This window comes from Bos indicus, chromosome 3 (assembly GCF_029378745.1).
Source record: "Bos indicus isolate NIAB-ARS_2022 breed Sahiwal x Tharparkar chromosome 3, NIAB-ARS_B.indTharparkar_mat_pri_1.0, whole genome shotgun sequence".
Taxonomy (NCBI): Eukaryota; Metazoa; Chordata; class Mammalia; order Artiodactyla; family Bovidae; genus Bos; species Bos indicus.
This window is the reverse complement of record NC_091762.1, coordinates 15,134,743-15,154,591: the sequence shown is the minus strand read 5'-3', so window position 1 is coordinate 15,154,591 and position 19,849 is coordinate 15,134,743. Positions and strand designations below refer to the sequence as shown.

Genomic DNA, 19,849 nt, shown 5'->3' with positions numbered 1-19,849 from the left:
TTTTTTTTTTCATTCATTCTTACTGAAAAGGCAGGTACCACTTTTTCTGTGCACAGGCGATATGAAAAAAGAATGGTTAAGTGAAGTGGTACACCCATATACTGGACTGTAACTGAGTCATTAAAAATACCACCTGTCGAATGGACAGAATGGACTTCATGCATGCATGCATGCCACCCACCTACCCCTCATCTTTCAAGAGGCTTTTGTTGCTGCCTTGGCATGAAGGTCAGTTAGAACATCTCCCAAACACTAGGTTCAGTCCCTTTTATGTGAGCCTGGGGGGTGGGGTGGAGTGGACAACAAGTTAAAAATGACTACAAAGAATTTTTAATAATATAGAAAAAAACTGATAATGACTTTTAAAAAACAAAAGGTAGAATTCAAACATACACAACTTACATTTGTGTAACAAACTAAAGTGGACTATCCTGAGGTACATCCCAACACAGTGATAGATGCAAAAGAAATATAAAACTCTAGAGCACATCAGAAGTGATAAAGTGATAAAGCTCTTTACTGACGGTCATTTGAGAAAGCAGCAAAAGGGGAATCATGTAGCATAATACACAACAAAACTTTCTAAAACCTTTGTATTCATATCTTTTCCCAAAGTCTTTCTTCTCACCGCATTTACCTCTTTTCTCCATAAACTCCAAAGCTCCTCTCTCTCTCACCACTCTTAAATCTCATCTTTGTTCTTCCCTTCCCTCTGGGATCCTTTCTCATGCAGACCAATCTAGCCAGTTCCTGGTTTCTGTAATCCCACCTCTCCCTCCTCAATTCATCAGCACTTAAACAAAGACCCAGTAGATGCAGACCAAGAAGAGGATTTCTGACACCCGAGGAAGTTTTGATTCAGTTTCATATTCATAACCTATAGAGTTGTTAGTAACACTGTCAACTGTAAACTAATTCAGGAGAAAAAAGTTTGAAAGACACAAGTTAAAACTATTCCTATTATACTAGAAATAATAAAGTATGTTATTAGCTAAAAAGTAACCTAATAACTAAAAACCTTCATTACAAAATTAAACCTACAAAATGTAACCAAAATTCATAAAAGACCAAAAAAAGAAAATTTACAATGGAAGCAGCTAAAAATTTATAAAATTATATATAGACAGGTGATGAGTAATCAAATTATCCTTTAAAACAGTGCTTCTCAAACTCTCTGTGGCAAATCCACTGTAGACTCACATTTTTATAAAATAAGAATATAGCCATACTGTCAAATGTTTCAATTTTTACAATGTTACGAATGTCAAATTTTTAAAGTTTTAGTCTCAATTTCCATGAATTATTTGTTTCAAACCAGTAACAGTTCTCAACTAGCACTGGATTTCAGACCACATTTTGAGAAATACTGCTTTAAAATACACACTGAAAAACATTTATTAACCCCAATAAAAATACAATGAAAACAAATAAAAAACAAATTAAAAGCACTGAGAAGAAAAGTTAACACAGGATTAAAATGGAAATAATAAAATTTACTACAGAAAATATTTTTTTAATGGAAAAAGCATTGGAGTTAACCATAACTCCCATTTAGAACGGTCATCTTACAAGAATCAAAGTAATGACTGTGGGGTAAGACCATCCCAATTAACTACATCCTCCTAAATCACATCACACCCATTTCTCCTCTGATTTCTGGTTTTAAGGCTGAGTTTAATAGGGAATGTGGGTCTATAAGAAAAATTTAATACATTCCAATACACTGCACAGACAATCCAAGAAAGAACAGATAATTCAATTACTTCTTACTCTGTTTTAGAACTAACCTTTTATTTTACTTTTAAAATACTGGAGAAGTTTGTTCTCTCTGCGTGGATGAGAAGTTTTTCACCTAGCAGGATGGGGGTAGGGGGTGGGGGTGGGGACAAATGTCCCCATAAAATAGAGCGCAAGCTGCAACCTGCGTTTGGCTGTAACCCAGGAGTAACGTCAGAAACAGGTGAGAATGACCACCTTAACTCATGGGGCCCGTCGTACTGAGGTAGGGAAGAATTCTGAAAAGAAGGTAGAAAGTGAGGAAAACATGAATCAAGACCGAAATCAAGACAATGAGGACACTGGAGACTCTAAGGATATCCGCCTCACCCTTATGGAAGAAGTATTGCTCCTGGGACTAAAAGATAAAGAAGGTTACACATCTTTCTGTAATGACTGCATATCATCTGGCCCGCAAGGCGGCATCCTGATAGAGCCGGCTATGTGAGGTCGAATCTATCTAGAACCCCCAACCATGCGTAAGAAGCAACTACTAGACAGAAAGGTACTGCTAAAGTCAGATAGCCCAATGGGTGATGTTTTAGTGGATGAAACTCTCAAACACATCAAAGCAACTGAACCCACAGAAACTGTCCAAACACGGATAGAGCTACTCACCGGATTCTCCAGGAGAGAATGCTAGAGTGGGTTACCACACCCTCCTCCAGGGGATCTTCCCAACCCAGGGATCAAATTTGCGTCTCTTATATCCACACTGGCAGGTGAGACCTGGAACCCTTTCAAATTACATTACCAGCTGAGAAATATGAGAGAGAGAATTGCAAAGAACCTAGTAGAGAAGGGTATTCTAACCACTGAGAAGAAGCAGAAATTCCTCCTATTTGACATGACTACTCACCCAGTGACCAATACAACAGAGAAGCAACGACTAGTGAAAAAACTTCAAGATAGTGTCCTAGAGCGGTGGGTAAATGACCCTCAGCGTATGGACAAGCGAACACTAGCACTGCTGGTGCTAGCCCACTCCTCCGACGTGCTAGAGAATGTCTGCTCCTCTCTGACAGATGACAAGTATGATATGGCAATGAATCGAGCCAAGGACCTAGTAGAACTGGACCCTGAGGTAGAGGGGACAAAGCACAGCGCCATGGAGATGCTCTGGGCTGTGCTGGCAGCCTTCAATAAATCGTAGCAGCTGTTGGGTTTCTCCTTTTCCACTGCTGGCCAGTGACTATCAGAGACACCATCACCGAATTTTGTGTGATGAGATGTTTTCCATCATTTTTTTTCCCTCTTGAATCAAATTTGTTATTTGGGGAAAGCAACTTCAGGGCTTCTCCATAGACCTTGTCTCTTATAAGCAGGCTTTATATCTCCCTATACTTCCACTCCAGAGGTGAATAAATTGGGTGAACCAGCACTCACTTGGTAAACATTTAAATAAAATAAAATAAAATACTGGAATACCACTGACTCAGAATTTTAAAAAACTGAAATTAAAAAAAATTTTAAAGGAAGCTGCTCTATAAAAATCAGACTAGAATACAGAAGGAAATTTAATTTTTCCTTTTATGAAAAAGGTGGGATATGGCTAAAAATCAAGGTATTTGCTAAGGAGCAGATTTAACGAGGCAAGCAATAAATTGAAAGTAAATCTGCACTGTAAATGTACTGTAAAGTGGATGATGTCAATAAAAATATGGGTGGCTTCTGTAATAGCTGAATCACCAAAGCTGCTTTGGTGTATGAAAAAAGCCGCTTAACAGCTCTGTCACACACCCAGGACTTCTGATTCTGGCCACAACAATGTATTTTTTATCAGATGAAACCTTCGTGCCAAAAACAACTGTGGAATAATATAAAGCTATAAAATTACATTAAAGCAGAATAAAATATATACACAGTCTGAAGGCACTGGCTAACAACCTCTACAGACATGATTTAAGAAGCTGTCATCCTTCAGAGAAGGGAAGCACATAAGGAGAATCCGAGCTGAAAGCAGCATTCTTGCTAAACTAAGTAAGTGATGAAACCCCAGGAGTCACCCACTAGAAATACAGGCCACCATCTAGAAATAAGCAGAAAGTTGAAACAAAGAAGTCTTAATATAGCATAAAACAAATCACTTTCACTTTTCACTTTCATGCATTGAAGGAAATGGCAACCCACTCGTGTTCTTGCCTGGAGAATCCCAGGGACAGCGGAGCCTGGTGGGCTGCCGTCTATGGGGTCGCACAGAGTCGGACACGACTGAAGAAACTTAGCAGCAGCAGCAGGCTGAATTTTATTCACCCTCTAAAATTATCTGCCTGCTTGAAGAAAACATAATCATATCTGGAGGAAGATAACACCAAAGCCTCTAGAATTTTTCACCCACATTGTCCGCTATCCAATCGAAAATTACAGCATAGTAAAAACAGAACCAAAAGGCCAAAACACCAGGGGGTGGAGGACGGTCACAGGTGACACTAAAAACAAGAAAGAACTATGGGTGAGTCAGATACAGGAAAAGGGATTTTTAAATAATTATGATTAATACATTCAAGAAAATAAAGGAAAAGATGGAGAATTTCACCAGAAATCGAATCCATAGTGTTAAACTGGCATGAAAAATTAAATAAAGTAGACACAGCAAAACAAAGAACTAGTGAACTAGACTACAGAACACCAGAAACTGATGCATGAAGGAAGAAAGAAAAGAATGTAGAGAAAAACGTATACAGGACATGGCGAAAAAAATCTAACATACATATAACTGGAACACCAGGAGAAAAGGAGGACAGAAATGATATTTTTAAAATATTGACAAGGATTTTTTTAACTGAGAAAATATCAAATCTCAGATTCAAGTAACTCTACAATCCTAAAGAGAGAAAAAGTGAAAACCCACTGGTGTTCAGAAGCTTCCTGGTGACTCAGTGGTAGAGAATCCAACTGCCAATGCAGGAGATACAGGTTCCATCCCTGGTCCAGGACAATCCCACAGATCTCGGAGTAACTAAACCCATGCACCACAACTACTGAGCCTGTGCTCTAGAGCCCGGGAGCGTAACTACTGAGCCCACGTGCTGCAACTACCGAAGCCTGAGGACCCTAGTCCATGCTCTGCAACAAGCCACAATGAGAAACCCACCGTAACTAGAGAGCAGTCCCCACTCACAACTAGAGAAAAGCCCGCGCAGCAACAAAGACCCAGCACAACCAAAAATAAATAAATAGAGAGATAAATCTTCAACGAAAAAGAAAAAAAACAAGTATCATGGAGTTTAAAACAAATGAAGAAGTAAAATACAGTATCATCACAAAAGGCAGAAACAGATATATGAAATAAAATTGTTGTAAAGTTCCTACATTGTTTGACGTGATAAAAGTACTAATTTAAGATAGACTATAGTAATTTCAAAGACTGTATATTGTTAATCTATAGAGCAACATGTGAAAGAAAAATAAAAGAAGACAAAATTGGACTTCTCTTAGTAGTTAAGAATCTGCCTCCCAATGCGATCCCACTCTTGGGCATACATACACAGAAAAACACGGTCCAAAAGGATTCATGCACCCCAATTGCCACTGCAGCACTGTTTACAAAAGCCAAGACATGGAAGCAACCTAAATGTCCACCAACAGACGAATGAATAAGGAAGATGTGGAACATACATACAATGGAATATTACTCACCCATCACAAAGAATGAAATAATGCCATTTGCAGCAATAAGGATGGAACTAGAGAGTCTCATACTGAGTGAAGCAAACCAGACAGAGGACAAACATCTTATGATATTGCTTGTGTGTGCAATTAAAACAAAACAAAACCAAAATGATACAAAAGAACATGAACTTACGGTTACCAGTGGGGAAAGGTGGAGGGGAGGTATAGTTAGGGAGTTTGGGACTGACATGTACACATTGCTATATTTTAAATGGATGGGGACTTCCCTGGTCGTTCAGTGACTAACACTTCGCATTCTCCATGCAGGGAGCCCTGGTTCGATCCCTGGTCAGGGAACTGTCCACATGCTACACTAAAAGATCCTGCATGCTGTAACAAAGATCAAAGATGCCACAGGAGGATGGATATATGTGTGCGTATGGCTGAGTTCCTTTGCTGTCCACCTGAAACTACCACAACACTGTTAACTTGCTATGTTCCAATATAAAATTAAAACTTGAAAAAAAAGATTCCACACGCCACAACTAAGACCCAGTGCAGTCAAGTAAGTAAATAAAAAAATTTTTAATGGATAGGGGCTTCCTTGGTGGTCCAGTAGTTAAGACTGCACACTTCCACTACAGGGGGCACAGGTTCCATCCCTCCCTGGTACAAAGATCCCACATGGAGGGTACAAAGATCACACAGTGTGACCAAAAAATAAAAAAGACAACCAACAAGGACCTACTGTACAGCATAAGGAACTCTGCTCAATATTACATAAAAACCTCGATGGGAAAAGAATTTGAAAAAGAACAGATACTTGTACATGTATAAATGAATCAATTTGTTATATACCTGAATTAACACTGTTAATTAACTATACTCCAATATAAAATAAAAAATTAAAAAGAAAGCAAAAAAGTTGGTTCTTTAAAAAGATTGATAAACTGCTAGCAAAACTTATCAACAAAAAAATAAGACACAAAAAGAGGACCATACTAAAATTAGAAATAAAAAGATGACCTCAATAAAAATCTTAAAGACATTCCAAAATGAGTATTAACAAACAACTTTGTATCAACATATTTGACAATTCAGAGAAAATGTACAAATTCCTTGAAAAACACAACTTACCAAAACTGAAATAAAAAGAAACAGGAAATCTAAATAATCCTATAATTATTAAAGAATTTAATCCAAAACTTAAAAGCCTTTGGACAAAACTCCAGGCCTAGCTAGCTTTCTTGGTTAATTCTTACAAAACATTTAAGAAAGAAATAACAGCAGTCTTCTACAAACTCTTCCAGAGAATACATACTGATGAAAAATTTCCCAATTCATTTTATAAGGTCAGTATAGTCCTAATACCAACACATGAAAAAGAAATTAAAGCCAATATCTTCCATAAACAAAGACACAAAAACCTCAGTATATTAGAAAATCTAATACATCATGACCAAATGGGTTTATCCATGAAATGCTAATTTGTTTTAACTTCAGAACCCAATCAATGTAGGGACGTTCCTGGTGGTCCACTGGCTAAGATTCTGTCCTCCCAATACAGAGGGAACGGGGTCAATCCCTGGTCAGAGAACTAGAATCCACAGTGCAGCAACTGAGAGTTCGCATGCCACAACTAAAGATCCTGCGTGTCGCAACTGAGACTTGGGTGCAGCCAAATAAACGCATACTAAAAAAAACACAAAACAATCAATGTATGTTATTAGGCATATGTACATGAAAACAAGAGTTTTAAACTATGAAAGCTATACTGAATAGTAGTGGTGAGAGTGGGCACCCTTGTCTTGTTTCTAATTTTAGAGGAAATGCTTTAATTTTTCTCCATTGAGGATGTTTCTTTTGAGTCTGTCGGATATGGCTTTTATTATGTTGAGGTATGTTCCTTCTATGCCTACTTTCTGGAGAGTTTTTATCATAAATGGGTGTTGAATTTTGCCAAAGGCTTTCTCTGCATCTATTCAGTAATCATATGGTTTTTATCTTTCAATTTGTTAACACAGTATATCACATTGACTGATTTGCAAATACTGAAGAATCCTTGAATCCCTGGAATAAAGCCCACTTGGATATAATGTATGATCTTTTTAATACATTGTTGGATTCTATTTGCCAGAATTTCATTGAGGATTTTTGTATCAACATTCATCAGTGATACTGGCTTGTAGTTTTCTTTATTTTGTGGCATCTTTGTCTGGTTTTGGTATCAGGGTATTGCTGGCCTCACAGAATGAGTTTGGGCATTTTCCTTCTTCTGCAATTTTTTGGAAGACTTTGAGTAGGATAGGTGTTACTCTTCTCTAAATTTTTGGTAGAGTTCACCTGTGAAGCCATCTAGTCCTGGGCTTTTTGTTGGAGGTTTTTTGATTAGCCACAGCAGTCAGAGAAGAAATAAAAAGAACCCAGACTGCAAAAGAAGAAGTAAAACTCTCAGTTTGCAGATGACATAATTCTCTACATAGAAAACCCTAAAGATGCCACCAGAAAATTACTAGAGCTAATCAATGAACACAGTAAAATTGCAGGATATAAAATTAATACACAGAAATCCATTGCATCCCTATACACTAACAATGAAAAATCAGAAAGAGAAATTAAGGAAACAATCCCATTCACCATTGCAACAAAAAGAATAAAATATTTAGGAATAAATTCACCTAAAGAAACAAAAGACTTGTATATAGAAAACTATAAAACACTGGTGAAAGAAATCAAAGATGACACAAATAGATGGAGAAATATACCATGTTCTTGGATTGGAAGAATCAGTATAGTGAAAATGATTATATTACCCAAAGCAATCTATAGATTCAACACAATCCCTATCAAACTACCAACAGTATTTTTCACAGAACTAGAACAAGTAATTTCACAATTGTATGCAAACACAAAAGACTTCAAATAGCCAAAGCAATCTTGAGAAGAAGAATGAACTGGAGGAATCAACCTTCCTGACTTTAGACTATACTACAAAGCTACAGTAATCAAGAAAGTATGGTACTGGCACAAAGACAGAAATCTAGATCAATGGAACAAAAGAGAAACTCCAGAGATAAATCCACACACCTATGGACACCTTATCTTTGACAAAGGAGGCAAAAATATACAATGGAGAAAAGATAGTCTCTTCAACAGGTGGTGCTGGGAAAACTGGTCAACTACCTGTAAAAGAATGAAACTAGAACACTTTCAAACACCTTATACAAAAATAAACTCAAAATGGATTAAAGACCTAAATGTAAGACCAGAAAACTATAAAAGTCTTAGGGGAAAACATAGGCAGAACACTCCCTGAAATAAATCACAGCAAGATCCTCTATGACCCACCCCGAAGAGTAATAAAATAAAAACAAAAATAAACAAACAGAACCTAATTAAACTTAAAAGCTTTTGCACAAGGAAGGAAACTCTAAGCCAGGTGAAAAGACAACCTTCAGAATGAGAAAATAACAGCAAACAGAACAACTGACAAAGAAAGTGAAAATGAAAGTGAAGTCACTCAGTCCTGTCTGATTCTTTGGGACCCCATGGACTGTAGCCAACAAGGTTCACCATCCATGGGATTTTCCAGGCAAAAATACTGCAATTGGTTCCCATTTCCTTCTCCAGGAGATCTTCCCAACCCAGGGATTGAACCCAAGTCTCCCACATTGTAAGCAGACACTACCATCTGAGCAACCAGGAGAATTAATAATCCCCCAAATATACAAGCAGCTCATGCAGCTCAATATCAGAAAAACAAACAACCCAATAAAAAGGTGGGCAAAAGAACTGCACAGACATTTCTCCAAAAGAGATTTTCAGATGGCTAATAAACACATGAAATGATGCTCAACTTTACTCATTATTAGAGAAATGCAAATCAAAACTACAATGAAGTATCATCTCATGCCAGTCAGAATCAGTTCAGTTCAGTCACTCAGTCATGTCCAACTCTTTGCAACCCCATGAACCGTAGCATGACAAGCCTCCCTGTCCATCACCAACTCCCGGAGACTACCCAAACCCATGTTCATTGAGTCGGTGATGCCATCCAACCATCTCATCCTCTGTCGTCCCCTTCTCCTCCTGCCCTCCATCTTTCCCAGCATCAGGGTCTTTTCCAATGAGTTAGCTCTTTACATCAGGTGGCCAAAGTATTGGAGTTTCAGCTTCAGCATCAGCCCTTCCAAAGAATACCCAGGACTGATCTCCTTTAGGATGGACGGGATGGATCTCCTTGCAGTCCAAGGGACTCTCAAGAGTCTTCTCCAACATGACAGTTCAAAACCATCTTCGGTTTTGACAGTTCAAATCTTCGGTGCTCAGCTTTCTTTGGAGTCCAACTCTCACAACCATACATGACTACTGGGAAAACCATAGCCTTGACTAGATGGACCTTTGTTGGCAAAGTAATGTCTCTGCTTTTTAATATGCTGTCTAGGTTGGTCATAACTTTCCTTTCAAGGAGTAAGCGTCTTTTAATTTCATGGCTGCAGTCACCATCTGTAGTGATTTTGGAGCCCGAAAAAATAAAGTTTGCCACTATTTCCACTGTTTCCCTACCTATTTGCCGTCAAGTGATGGGACCGGATGCCATGATCTTAGTTTTCTAAATGACGAACTTTAAGCCAACTTTTTCAGTCTCCTCTTTCACTTTCATCAAGAGGCTCTTTAGCTCTTCTTCACTTTCTGCCATAAGGGTGGTGTCATCTACATATCTGAGGTTATTGATATTTCTCTGGGCAATCTTGATTTCAGCTTGTGCTTCTTCCAGCCCAGCATTTCTCATGATGTCCTCTGTATATAAGTTAAATAAGCAGGGTGACAATATACAGCCTTGACGTACTCCTTTCCCTATTTGGAACCATTTTGTTGTTCCATGTCCAGTTCTAACTGTTGCTTCTTGACCTACATACAGGTTTCTCAAGAGGCAGGTCAGGTGGTCTGGTATTCCCATACCAGACCAAACTCTTTCAGAATTTTCCACAGTTTATTGTGATCCACACAGTCAAAGGCTTTGGCATAGTCAATAAAGCAGAAATAGATGTCTTTCTGGAACTTTCTTGCTTTCTCAATAATCCAGCGGATGTTGGCAATTTGACTTCTGGTTCCTCTGCCTTTTCTGAAACTAGCTTGAACATCTGGAAGTTCACGGTTCACGTATTGCTGAAGCCTGGCTTGGAGAATTTTGAGCATTACTTGACTAGTGGTGTGAGATGAGTGCAATTGTGCAGTCATTTGAGCATTTTTTGGCATTGCCTTTCTTTGGGATTGGAATGAAAACTGACCTTTTCCAATCCTGTGGCCACTGCTAAGTTTTCCAAATTTGCTGGCATATTGACTGAAGCACTTTCCCAGCATCATCTTTTAGGATTTGAAATAGCTCAACTGGAATTCCATCACCTCCACTAGCTTTGTTCGTAGTGATGTTTCCTAAGGCCCACTTGACTGCACATTCCAGGATGTCTAGCTCTAGGTCAGTGATCACACCATCGTGATTATCTGGGCCGTAAAGATCTTTTTTGTTCAGTTCTTCTGTGTATTCTTGCCACCTCTTCTTAATATCTTCTGCTTCTGTTAGGTCCATACCATTTCTGTCCTTTATCGAGCCCATCTTTGCATGAAATGTTCCCTTGGTATCTCTAATTTTCTTGAAGAGATCTCTAGTCTTTCCCATTCTGTTGTTTTCCTCTATTTCTTTGCACTGATCGCTGAAGAAGGCTTTCTTATCTCTCCTTGCTATTCTTTGGAACTCTGCATTCAGATGCTTTTAAAACTATTTCTCACTTCCATTGTATAATCATAAGGGCTTTGATTCAGGTCATACCTGAATGGTCTAGTGGTTTTCCCCACTTTTCTTCAATTTAAGTGTGAATTTGGCAAAAAAGAGTTCATGATCTGAGCCACAGTCAGAATGGCCATCTTCAAAAAGTCTAAAAACAATAAATGCTGGAGAGGGTGTGGAGAAAGGGAATCTTACACTGTTGGTGAGAATGCAAACTGGTACAACCACTACATCTCTGTAGTGTGGAAAGTGAAAGTTAAAGTCACTCGGTTATGTCCGACTCTCTGTGACCCCATGAAATTCTCCAGGCCAGAATACTGGAGTGGGTGGCCTTCCCCTTCTCCAGAGGATCTTCCCAACCCAGCGATTGAACCCAGGTCTCCCACATTGCAGGCAGATCCTTTACCAAATGAGCCACAAAGGAAGTTCAAGAAAACTGATGTGGGTATACTATCCCTTCTCCAGTGGATCTTTGCAAACCAGGAATCCAACCAGGGTGCAGTGAAGGCAGGTTCTTTACCAACTGAGCTATCAGGGAAGCCCTACGGGAACACAAGGAGCCAGGCCTGCAGGGCGCGGGGAGTGGAGAAACACACCCCATGTGGTGGCAGCAGAAACCCACAAGGTGAGGAAGGGGTAAGGAAGGTGATCACCAAGGGCCCACGGGACCTGTCCCACCCATGGCAAGGACAGCCGACCACCCACACTCGGCGCATGAGCTTGCAGTGAGCCACAGCGGGGGCATGGAAGAATAAAGGGGCGACCCCCGCCCCTTCCCCACTAGGGTCCCTGGCATGTCCACCCACCCAGGGGCAGATTCCTTAAAAAACTGGAAACAGAACTGCCATAGGACCAGCAATCCCACTGCTGGGCATACACCCAGAGGAAACCAGAACTGAAAAAGACACATGTACCCCAATGTTCACTGCAGTATCATTTACAATAGTTATGGCGTGGAAGCAGCCTAGATGTCCACTGGCAGATGAATGGAGAAGGAAGCTCTTGTACATATACACAGTGGAATATTACTCAGCTATAAAAAGGGATGCATTTGAGTCAGTCCTAATGAGGTGGATGAAACTGGAGCCTATTATATAGAGTGAATGAAGTAAATCAGAAAGAGAAAGACAAATACTGTATATTAAAACATATATGGAATTTAGAAAAACAGTACGATCCTACATGCAGGGCAGCAACGGAGACACAGATACAAAGAACAGACTTCTGGACTCTGTGGGAGAAGGTAAGGTTGGCATAATTTGAGAGAATAGCATTGAAACATGTATATTACCATATGTAAAACAGATGACCAGTGCAAGTTCAATGCACAAAGCAGGGCACCCAAAGCCAATGCTCTGGAACAACCCAGAGGGATGGGGTGGGGAGGGAGAAGAGGCGGGGTTTCAGAATGGGGGACACATGTAAACTGTGACTGATTCATGTTGGTTGGTGTATGGCAACAACCATCACAATACTGTGAAGTAATTATCCTCCAATTAAAATAAATTAATTAATTAAAAAAAATAAACCATGAGAGCTAGGAACTTCCCTGGTGGTCCAGTGGTTAAGACTGCACTTCCAGAGCAGCGGGTACAGGAACTAAGATCCTAAATGCCATGTGGTGTGGCCAAAACATGTTAAATAAGAAAAAAAAATTAATATAAATAAATAAAACATGTAGAGCTAAAACTGACAAAGCTGAAAGGAAATATAGACAAATATACAATTAAAGTTGGAGACTTCAATATGCCTTTCTCAATAACTGTCAGAAGAGACCAAAAGAAAATCAGTAAAAATAGAGAAGACCTAACAATGCTATCAATCAACTTGACCTAACTGACATTTATAAAACAGTGTTATCTCAAAACAAAAGAAAACATATTCTTCTCAAATACACAGGGAAGAGCTACCAATAAAGATTATATTGGGGCCATAAAATTAACCTCAATAAATATAAAAGTACTGAAATCATACAAAATGTGACATGAACTCAAGGGAATTAAATTAGAAATCAGTAACAAAAAAATAACTGGGAAGTCTTCAAATATTTGGAAATGAAAGAACACATTTCTAAAAAGTTCCAGTGGATTTTTGTTTTACTATTGTAAGCCTTATGGTACTCTATAACTATAAAAACTACATTTAAAAAACCAGGTTCTAATACAACACAGAACAGGACTCTAGTTCAGTTCAGTTCAGTCGCTCAGTCATGTCCAACTCATTGCGAGCTCATGGACTACAGCACGCCAGGCTTCCCTGTCTCTAATCCTGTACAGAACTGCAATCCCGTACAGAAAATTCGAATGTGTGTGTCCCCCCAAAATTCATACTCTGAAAGCCTTACCCCCAGTATGGCTATATTTGGAAATGGGTCTTCTAAGGAAGTAATTAAAGTTAAATGAGTCCAGAAGGTGAATCTCTGGTCCCACAGGATGAGTGTCCTTATAAGAAGTGATATCAGAAAGCTCACTCCCTCTCTCACACACATGCACCAAGGAAAAGGTCGTGTGAAGTTGTAACAAGAAGGCAGCTGTCTATAAGAAGAAAGTTCTGGTGAAAACTGAATTTACCAGCACCTAATACTGGACTTCCCAGGCTCCAGAAGTGTGAGAAAATAAATTTCTGTTGTTTGAAAGGAAAACTGATACATCCTGTAGTAGTATTAGAAAAGTTCCAAATCAGTGACCTAAGCTACCACTTTAAGAAACTAGAAAAAGAACAAATTACACCCAAAACAAGGAAACAGAATAAAATAGTAGACAACAGCAAAAACCAGTGAAATAGAAAACAGAAAAGTAGAGAAATTAATGAAACCAAAACCTTGTTCTTTGAAGAAGTTCTAGCTAGAGTGATTAAGAGAAAGGTATAAATTAACAGCATCAGGAATAAAAGAACAGATATCACTATAGATCCTAAAGACATTAAAAAGATGACAAAAGTGGTTAAGCATGTGCCTGCCAATGCAGGGGACACAAATTTGATCCCTGGTCCAGGAAGATCCCACAAGCCTCGGCAACAAGCCCGCGAGCCATGACGACTGAGCCTTGCTCTGGAGTCTGTGAGCCGCAACAACTGAGCCCACGTGCGGCAACGACTGAAGTCCATGCACCTGCCCAGAGCCCAGGGTCTGCAACAAGAGAAGCCACTGCAAGGAGAAGCCCAAGCACCACAAGTAGAGTGGCCCCTGCTCACTGCAACTACAGAAAACTCGAAAGCAGCAACGAAGACCCAGCACTGCCAGAAAGGAAAGAAAGAAATCTGAAACGAAATAAAGATGACCAAGAAATATTATGAAAAACTTTATACCAATAAATTCAACAACTTAGATGGAACAAATACCTTGAAAGACATCAATTGTCAAAGCTCATTCAGAACAAAGGGCTATAATTAAATAGCCTTTTATCTGTTAAAGAAATTGAATTCATAGTTAAAAACATCCTACAAAGAAAACTCCTGGCCCAGACGGCTTCATTGGTGCATTCAATAAAACATTTAAAGAAGAAATAAAACCAATTCACAAAGTCTTCAAAAAACAAACAAACAAAAAACAAAAAAAACACACAAGAGGAAAGAACACTTTCCAATTCATTGTATGATGTCAGCATTACCCGAATCCCCAAACCAAAGACATTACAAGAAAACTACAGACCAGACCCATAAATCCTTAACAAAGTACTAGCAAATCAAATCCTGCAATTAAAAAAAAAAAAACATAAAACACCTATATCATGATCAAGAGTTGATTTCTCCCTGCCATGTAAAAATGCTTTGAAATTTGAAAATCAATCAAGATAATTCATATCAACAGACTAAAACAAAAGATAATCTCAAGAGATGTAGAAAAAACTTTTCACAAAATCCAACATCGAGTCATGATAAAAACTCTCCACAACCAGGAATAGCAGAGAACTTCCTCAGTCTGATAAACAATAGCTATAGATCAATGTCCTCCAGCTTAGTGGTGAAAATGGAGTGCATTTCCTGTAAGAGGTCAGGAACAAAAGAAAAGGTGCCCATTCTCACCACAGCGATATCTTACTCACGGATTAGTCCACTCAGTATTGTTAGGATGGCAACTTTCCTAGCACTTCCTGGCGGTCCAGTGATTAAGACTCTGTGCTCCCAATGCAGAGGGCACAGGTTCAATCCCTGGTCGGGGAACTAAGATCCTCCATGACCCACAGTATGGCCCAAAAAATGGCAATTTTCCCAAATGGATTCATAGATTCATTATCAATCAATAGCCTAGAAAATATTTTTGAAGAAAATGATAAGTCAATTCTAAAATTTATATGGAAATACAAAGTACCTAGCATAGCTTAAAGTATTAAAAAAAAAAAGTTGGAAGACTCATGACTACCTGATTTCAAGACTGTGTGATACTGGTGAAAGCTTAAATATTAATATATAGATTAACAGAATAGAACAGAGAGTCCAGGAAAGACCCACACAAAATTGCCAAATGACTTTTTCACATAGATGCAGAAGTAATTTAATGGGGAAAGAAATCTTTTCAACAAATAGGGCTGAAACAACTGTACATCCATAAGCAAAGAAAGAATCTCAAATATACCTCACACATTATATAAAAATTAACTCAAAATGGAGCATATACACCTAAGTGTAATGTGTAAAACTGAAACTTGTAGAAGAAAACAGGAAAGAAGCCTTTGTAGCCTTGGATTAGGCAAATGTTCCTTGACATGATATGAAAGCATAAGCCATAAGAATAAAACCCGAAGTAGCTCCCCATGGCTAACACTCTTAACAATTCAGGCAAAATAAATAATGATAAATGGCACTGTAATTCAAACAATGAAACAAATATCCATGAGTCCCCACTCATATAAAAACTGAATAAATAAATGAGGGAGAAGAGACTGTTCTTCTTTACAGAAAAATTCCAATTATTAAATGTAAAAGAAATAAAAAGCACCTTTAGAACAACACAGTAACTGCTGCAGGTGATCAAGCAATAGAGGCTAAAACTAGAGGGGGTTAAATTTGAGGAGAAATAAGAATATATACATAGTTTCAAAGTATCTTGTGCAAAATATGTAGTAATTACAAATGGAATATTGGCAAACAACAGAATAATGAACAAACATTTCACCAAAAAATATCTACAAATGGCCAATAAATACATGAAAATATACTTTATATCATTATTCATTGGGAAAATGCAAGTTAAACCATAAGGAAACACACCCAGTAGAACAGAGAGAATTACAAAGTCTGTTAACTGCTCACAAGGATGTGGAACAACTGTAAATCTCATATATTCCTGTTGGGAATGTAAAATGGTACAGCTACTCTGGAAAACAATTTATCATGTTCATATAAAATTTAACATACACTTACTATAGGACCCAGCAAAGCCACTCACAGTCATTTCCCCAAGAAAAACAAAAACTTATTTCTATCAAAGAACTGTATGTGAAGGTTTATAGTAGCTTTAATCGTAACAGGTAAAAATGAGAAAGAACTGAAATGTCCATCAACTGGTGAACAGATAAACTGTGGTACATCTATGCAACAGAATACTACTCAGCGATGAAGAACATGAATTAATCTCAAAAGCATTACAAGAAGTGAAAGGTATCAGATGCACACAATACTATAAATCAACTATACTTCAATAAAAATTCAAAAAGATACCAGATGCAAAAGGTTCCATACACACTTCAGTCATGTCAACTCTTTGTGACCCCACAGACTGTAGCCCACCAGGCTCATCTCTCTACAGGATTTTCCAGGTAAGAATACTGGAGTGGATTGCCATTTCCTTCTCCAATGTATAATATTGTAGAAAACACAAGATTATACGAAAAAAATTGGGATCAGTGGTTCCCAAAGGACTGCAAAGGGGAATGAAGGAACTTTTGGAATGAGAGAAATGTTCCATATATTGACTGTAGTGGTGAAAGTGAAAGTGTAGTCGGTCAGTCGTGTCCAACTCTTTGCGACCCTGTGGACTGTAGCCTACTAGGCTTCTCTCTCCACGGGGTTCTCCAGGCAAGAATACTGGAGTGGGTTGCCATGTTCTTCTCCAGGGGAGCTTCCCAACCCAGGGATGGAACCCAGGTCTCCTGCACTGCAGGCAGATGCTTTAACCTCTGAGCCACCAGGGAAGCCCCGACTGTAGTGGTAGTTACACAAATATATACGTTTCTCAAAACTCACTTAAAAAATGTTATTGTATTAAAAATCCTATTTCAGACTTCCCTAGCGGTCCAGTGGTTAAGAATCCACCTGTCAGTGCGGGGGACCTGGGTTCAATCCCTAGTCTGGGAAGATTCCACACACCATGAAGCAACTAAGCCTTTGTACCACAACTACTGAGCCCGTGCTCTAGAGCCTGCCGCCCACAACTACAGAAGCTCAAGTGCCTAGAGTCTGTGCTCCACAACAAAAGAGAAGCCACCACGATAAGAAGCCCTCATGCCTCAACAAAAAGAAAGCCCGAGAGCAGCAAAGAAGACCCAGCACAGCCAAAAATTTAAAAAATTAAAAATAAATTTTTAGTTAAAAAAAGAAAATTACATCTCAATAAACCTCAATAAACATTTAAAAAGAATCTATGTAACTCTCCACATTAACAGAATAAGGGAGGGAATTCCCTGCAGTCCAGTGGTTAAGACTCTGCACTTCCACTGCAGGGAGAACAAGTCTGATCCCTGGTCAGGGAAATAAGATTCTGCATGCTGCACAGACCAGCTACAAAAACAACAACAAAAATAAAAAACAGAATAAAGGAGAAAAACCATATGATCATCTTAATAGAGATTTTTAAGGAGCATTTAACACAATTCAATATGGGATAAAATGCTCAGAAAACCAGGAAAATTTTTCTATAACTGATACAATAATATATCCATAAAAAGCTTATCACTATCATCACACATAAACAGGAATACTGAACACCTTTGCCCAAGTTCAGAAACAAGACATGGATATCCACTATTACAACTTCTAACTTACACAGCAATGGAGGTCTATTATTTTTAACAAGAAAAAGAAATGAGAAGTGTTCAGTTTAAAACTGTTAAGCTAAATAAAGAAGTCTTTACTCATTTGTCTGTATATGTTATATTTCACAATAAAAATATATTTCAAAAAAACTTGAAGGAGGTCTAATCCTATGACCTAGCAGTTCCACCCAACAAATATTAGGCACCAATGTTCACCAAAAGATTTCTAATACAATGTTCACAGCAGCACCAATCAGAGTAGCCTACAACTTGAAACTATTCAAATGCTCATTAAGAGCTGAATGAATAGGGGGCTTCCCTGGTGGTACAGTGGATAGGAATCCACTTGCCAATGCTGGGGACACAGGTTGGATCCCGGGTCTGGGAAGATTCCACGTGCGGTGGAGCAACTAAGCCCACACACCTAGAGCCTGTGCTCCGCCACAAGAGAAGCCACCACAGTGAGAAGCCCACAACAAAGAGCAGCCCCTTCTGACCAAAACCAGAGAAAGCCTGATCACCAGCGAAGACCTAGTGCAACCATACAGAGAGAAAGAAAGAAAACTGCAAAGAGTTGAATGAATAAAGAAAATGCAGAATATTCTAACAATGGAATACTATACAGCAATGAAAATGCAAGCACATGCAACAATGTGGACCAATCTCATTTACACATAATGCTGAGGGAAAAGGCAGTCAAAAAACATACATTCATGATTCCATTCATATACTGTACAAAACAGGGAACTAATCTATGCTGCTTGAAGTCAAGATAAGGTTACCCATCCTTATCTGGATGGGTAAGGTGTCAGTGGTAACTGAAAGGAAGAACTTCTGGGTACTGGTAATACTCTATTTCTTGATCTGGTTGCTGGTTACATGGGTGTATTCAACCTTTGAAAATTCAGTGAACTTGGATATCATGGAATATTTGCAGTTTTCTGCCTATTATAGTTCAATAAAGAGAGGGGCTTTTTAACGAGAAGAAAAGAAAGCCTACCCATTGGAATAAAGAGTCCACCATCCTCTGTCTCTTCCTCAGCTTGGTGAGCTAGAGTCCTGAGTGGCTTTTCTTGAGGAGAGGCACAGACATCTGGCTGAGATGATTTCCTAGGTGGGGCGGCAGGTTTTGCAGAGTGGCTGTCTGATGGCAAAGAAGGCATCTCCCCTCCAGAATGCATTTGAGATTTTCCTGAAAGAATCACAAATACTGCTCAACACTTTGACCATTCTCAATTATACTCTGTCGTAGAAATCAGCATCTTGTTACAAAGTCCTTTTTAGTTAGATTACTTCAATAATGATGCATTCACTATATAGGCATTCCTCTCTCTTAAAGACAGTGTCCTAAGAAAAATACTGAAATCAAAGCTCAGATGCTATTTACTCATCCTTAATGTCAGGGAACTGAACTAAGTAATTGCTAAGATCTTTCTAGTTCTAATATATTTTTTGAGCTATGCATTTTTTCCCCATGAAAAAATCATATGCATAATTGTAGGACAGGGAGCTGTGCTCCTGATGACAAAGGGACATTTTATATAGATGATCATTAATACCACATTTAATCAACTATAAACGATACATGTATCAACTATACATATCTAATATATATCAGTGATTATATATCAACTATAAATGACATGCTGCTACTGCTGCTGCTGATGCTGCTAAGTCGCTTCAGTTGTGTCCGATTCTGTGC

General features: G+C 38.6%; 1 protein-coding gene and 1 pseudogene across 10 annotated transcripts in view; one reads left to right on the top strand and one right to left on the bottom strand.

The window, feature by feature from the left end:
* LOC109553492 (GON-4-like protein) overlaps positions 1-19,849 on the bottom strand; it is an 89,466-nt gene that overhangs the window by 58,200 nt on the left and 11,417 nt on the right. For all 10 annotated transcript variants that reach the window (XM_070779601.1, XM_019953534.2, XM_019953542.2 and 7 more), the window contains exon 3: positions 19,148-19,339. In XM_070779601.1, the coding sequence (XP_070635702.1) occupies positions 19,148-19,339 (192 nt within the window). The remainder of the gene's footprint in view (positions 1-19,147; positions 19,340-19,849) is intronic.
* LOC139179713 (Golgi phosphoprotein 3-like) lies at positions 1,821-3,169 on the top strand (annotated as a pseudogene).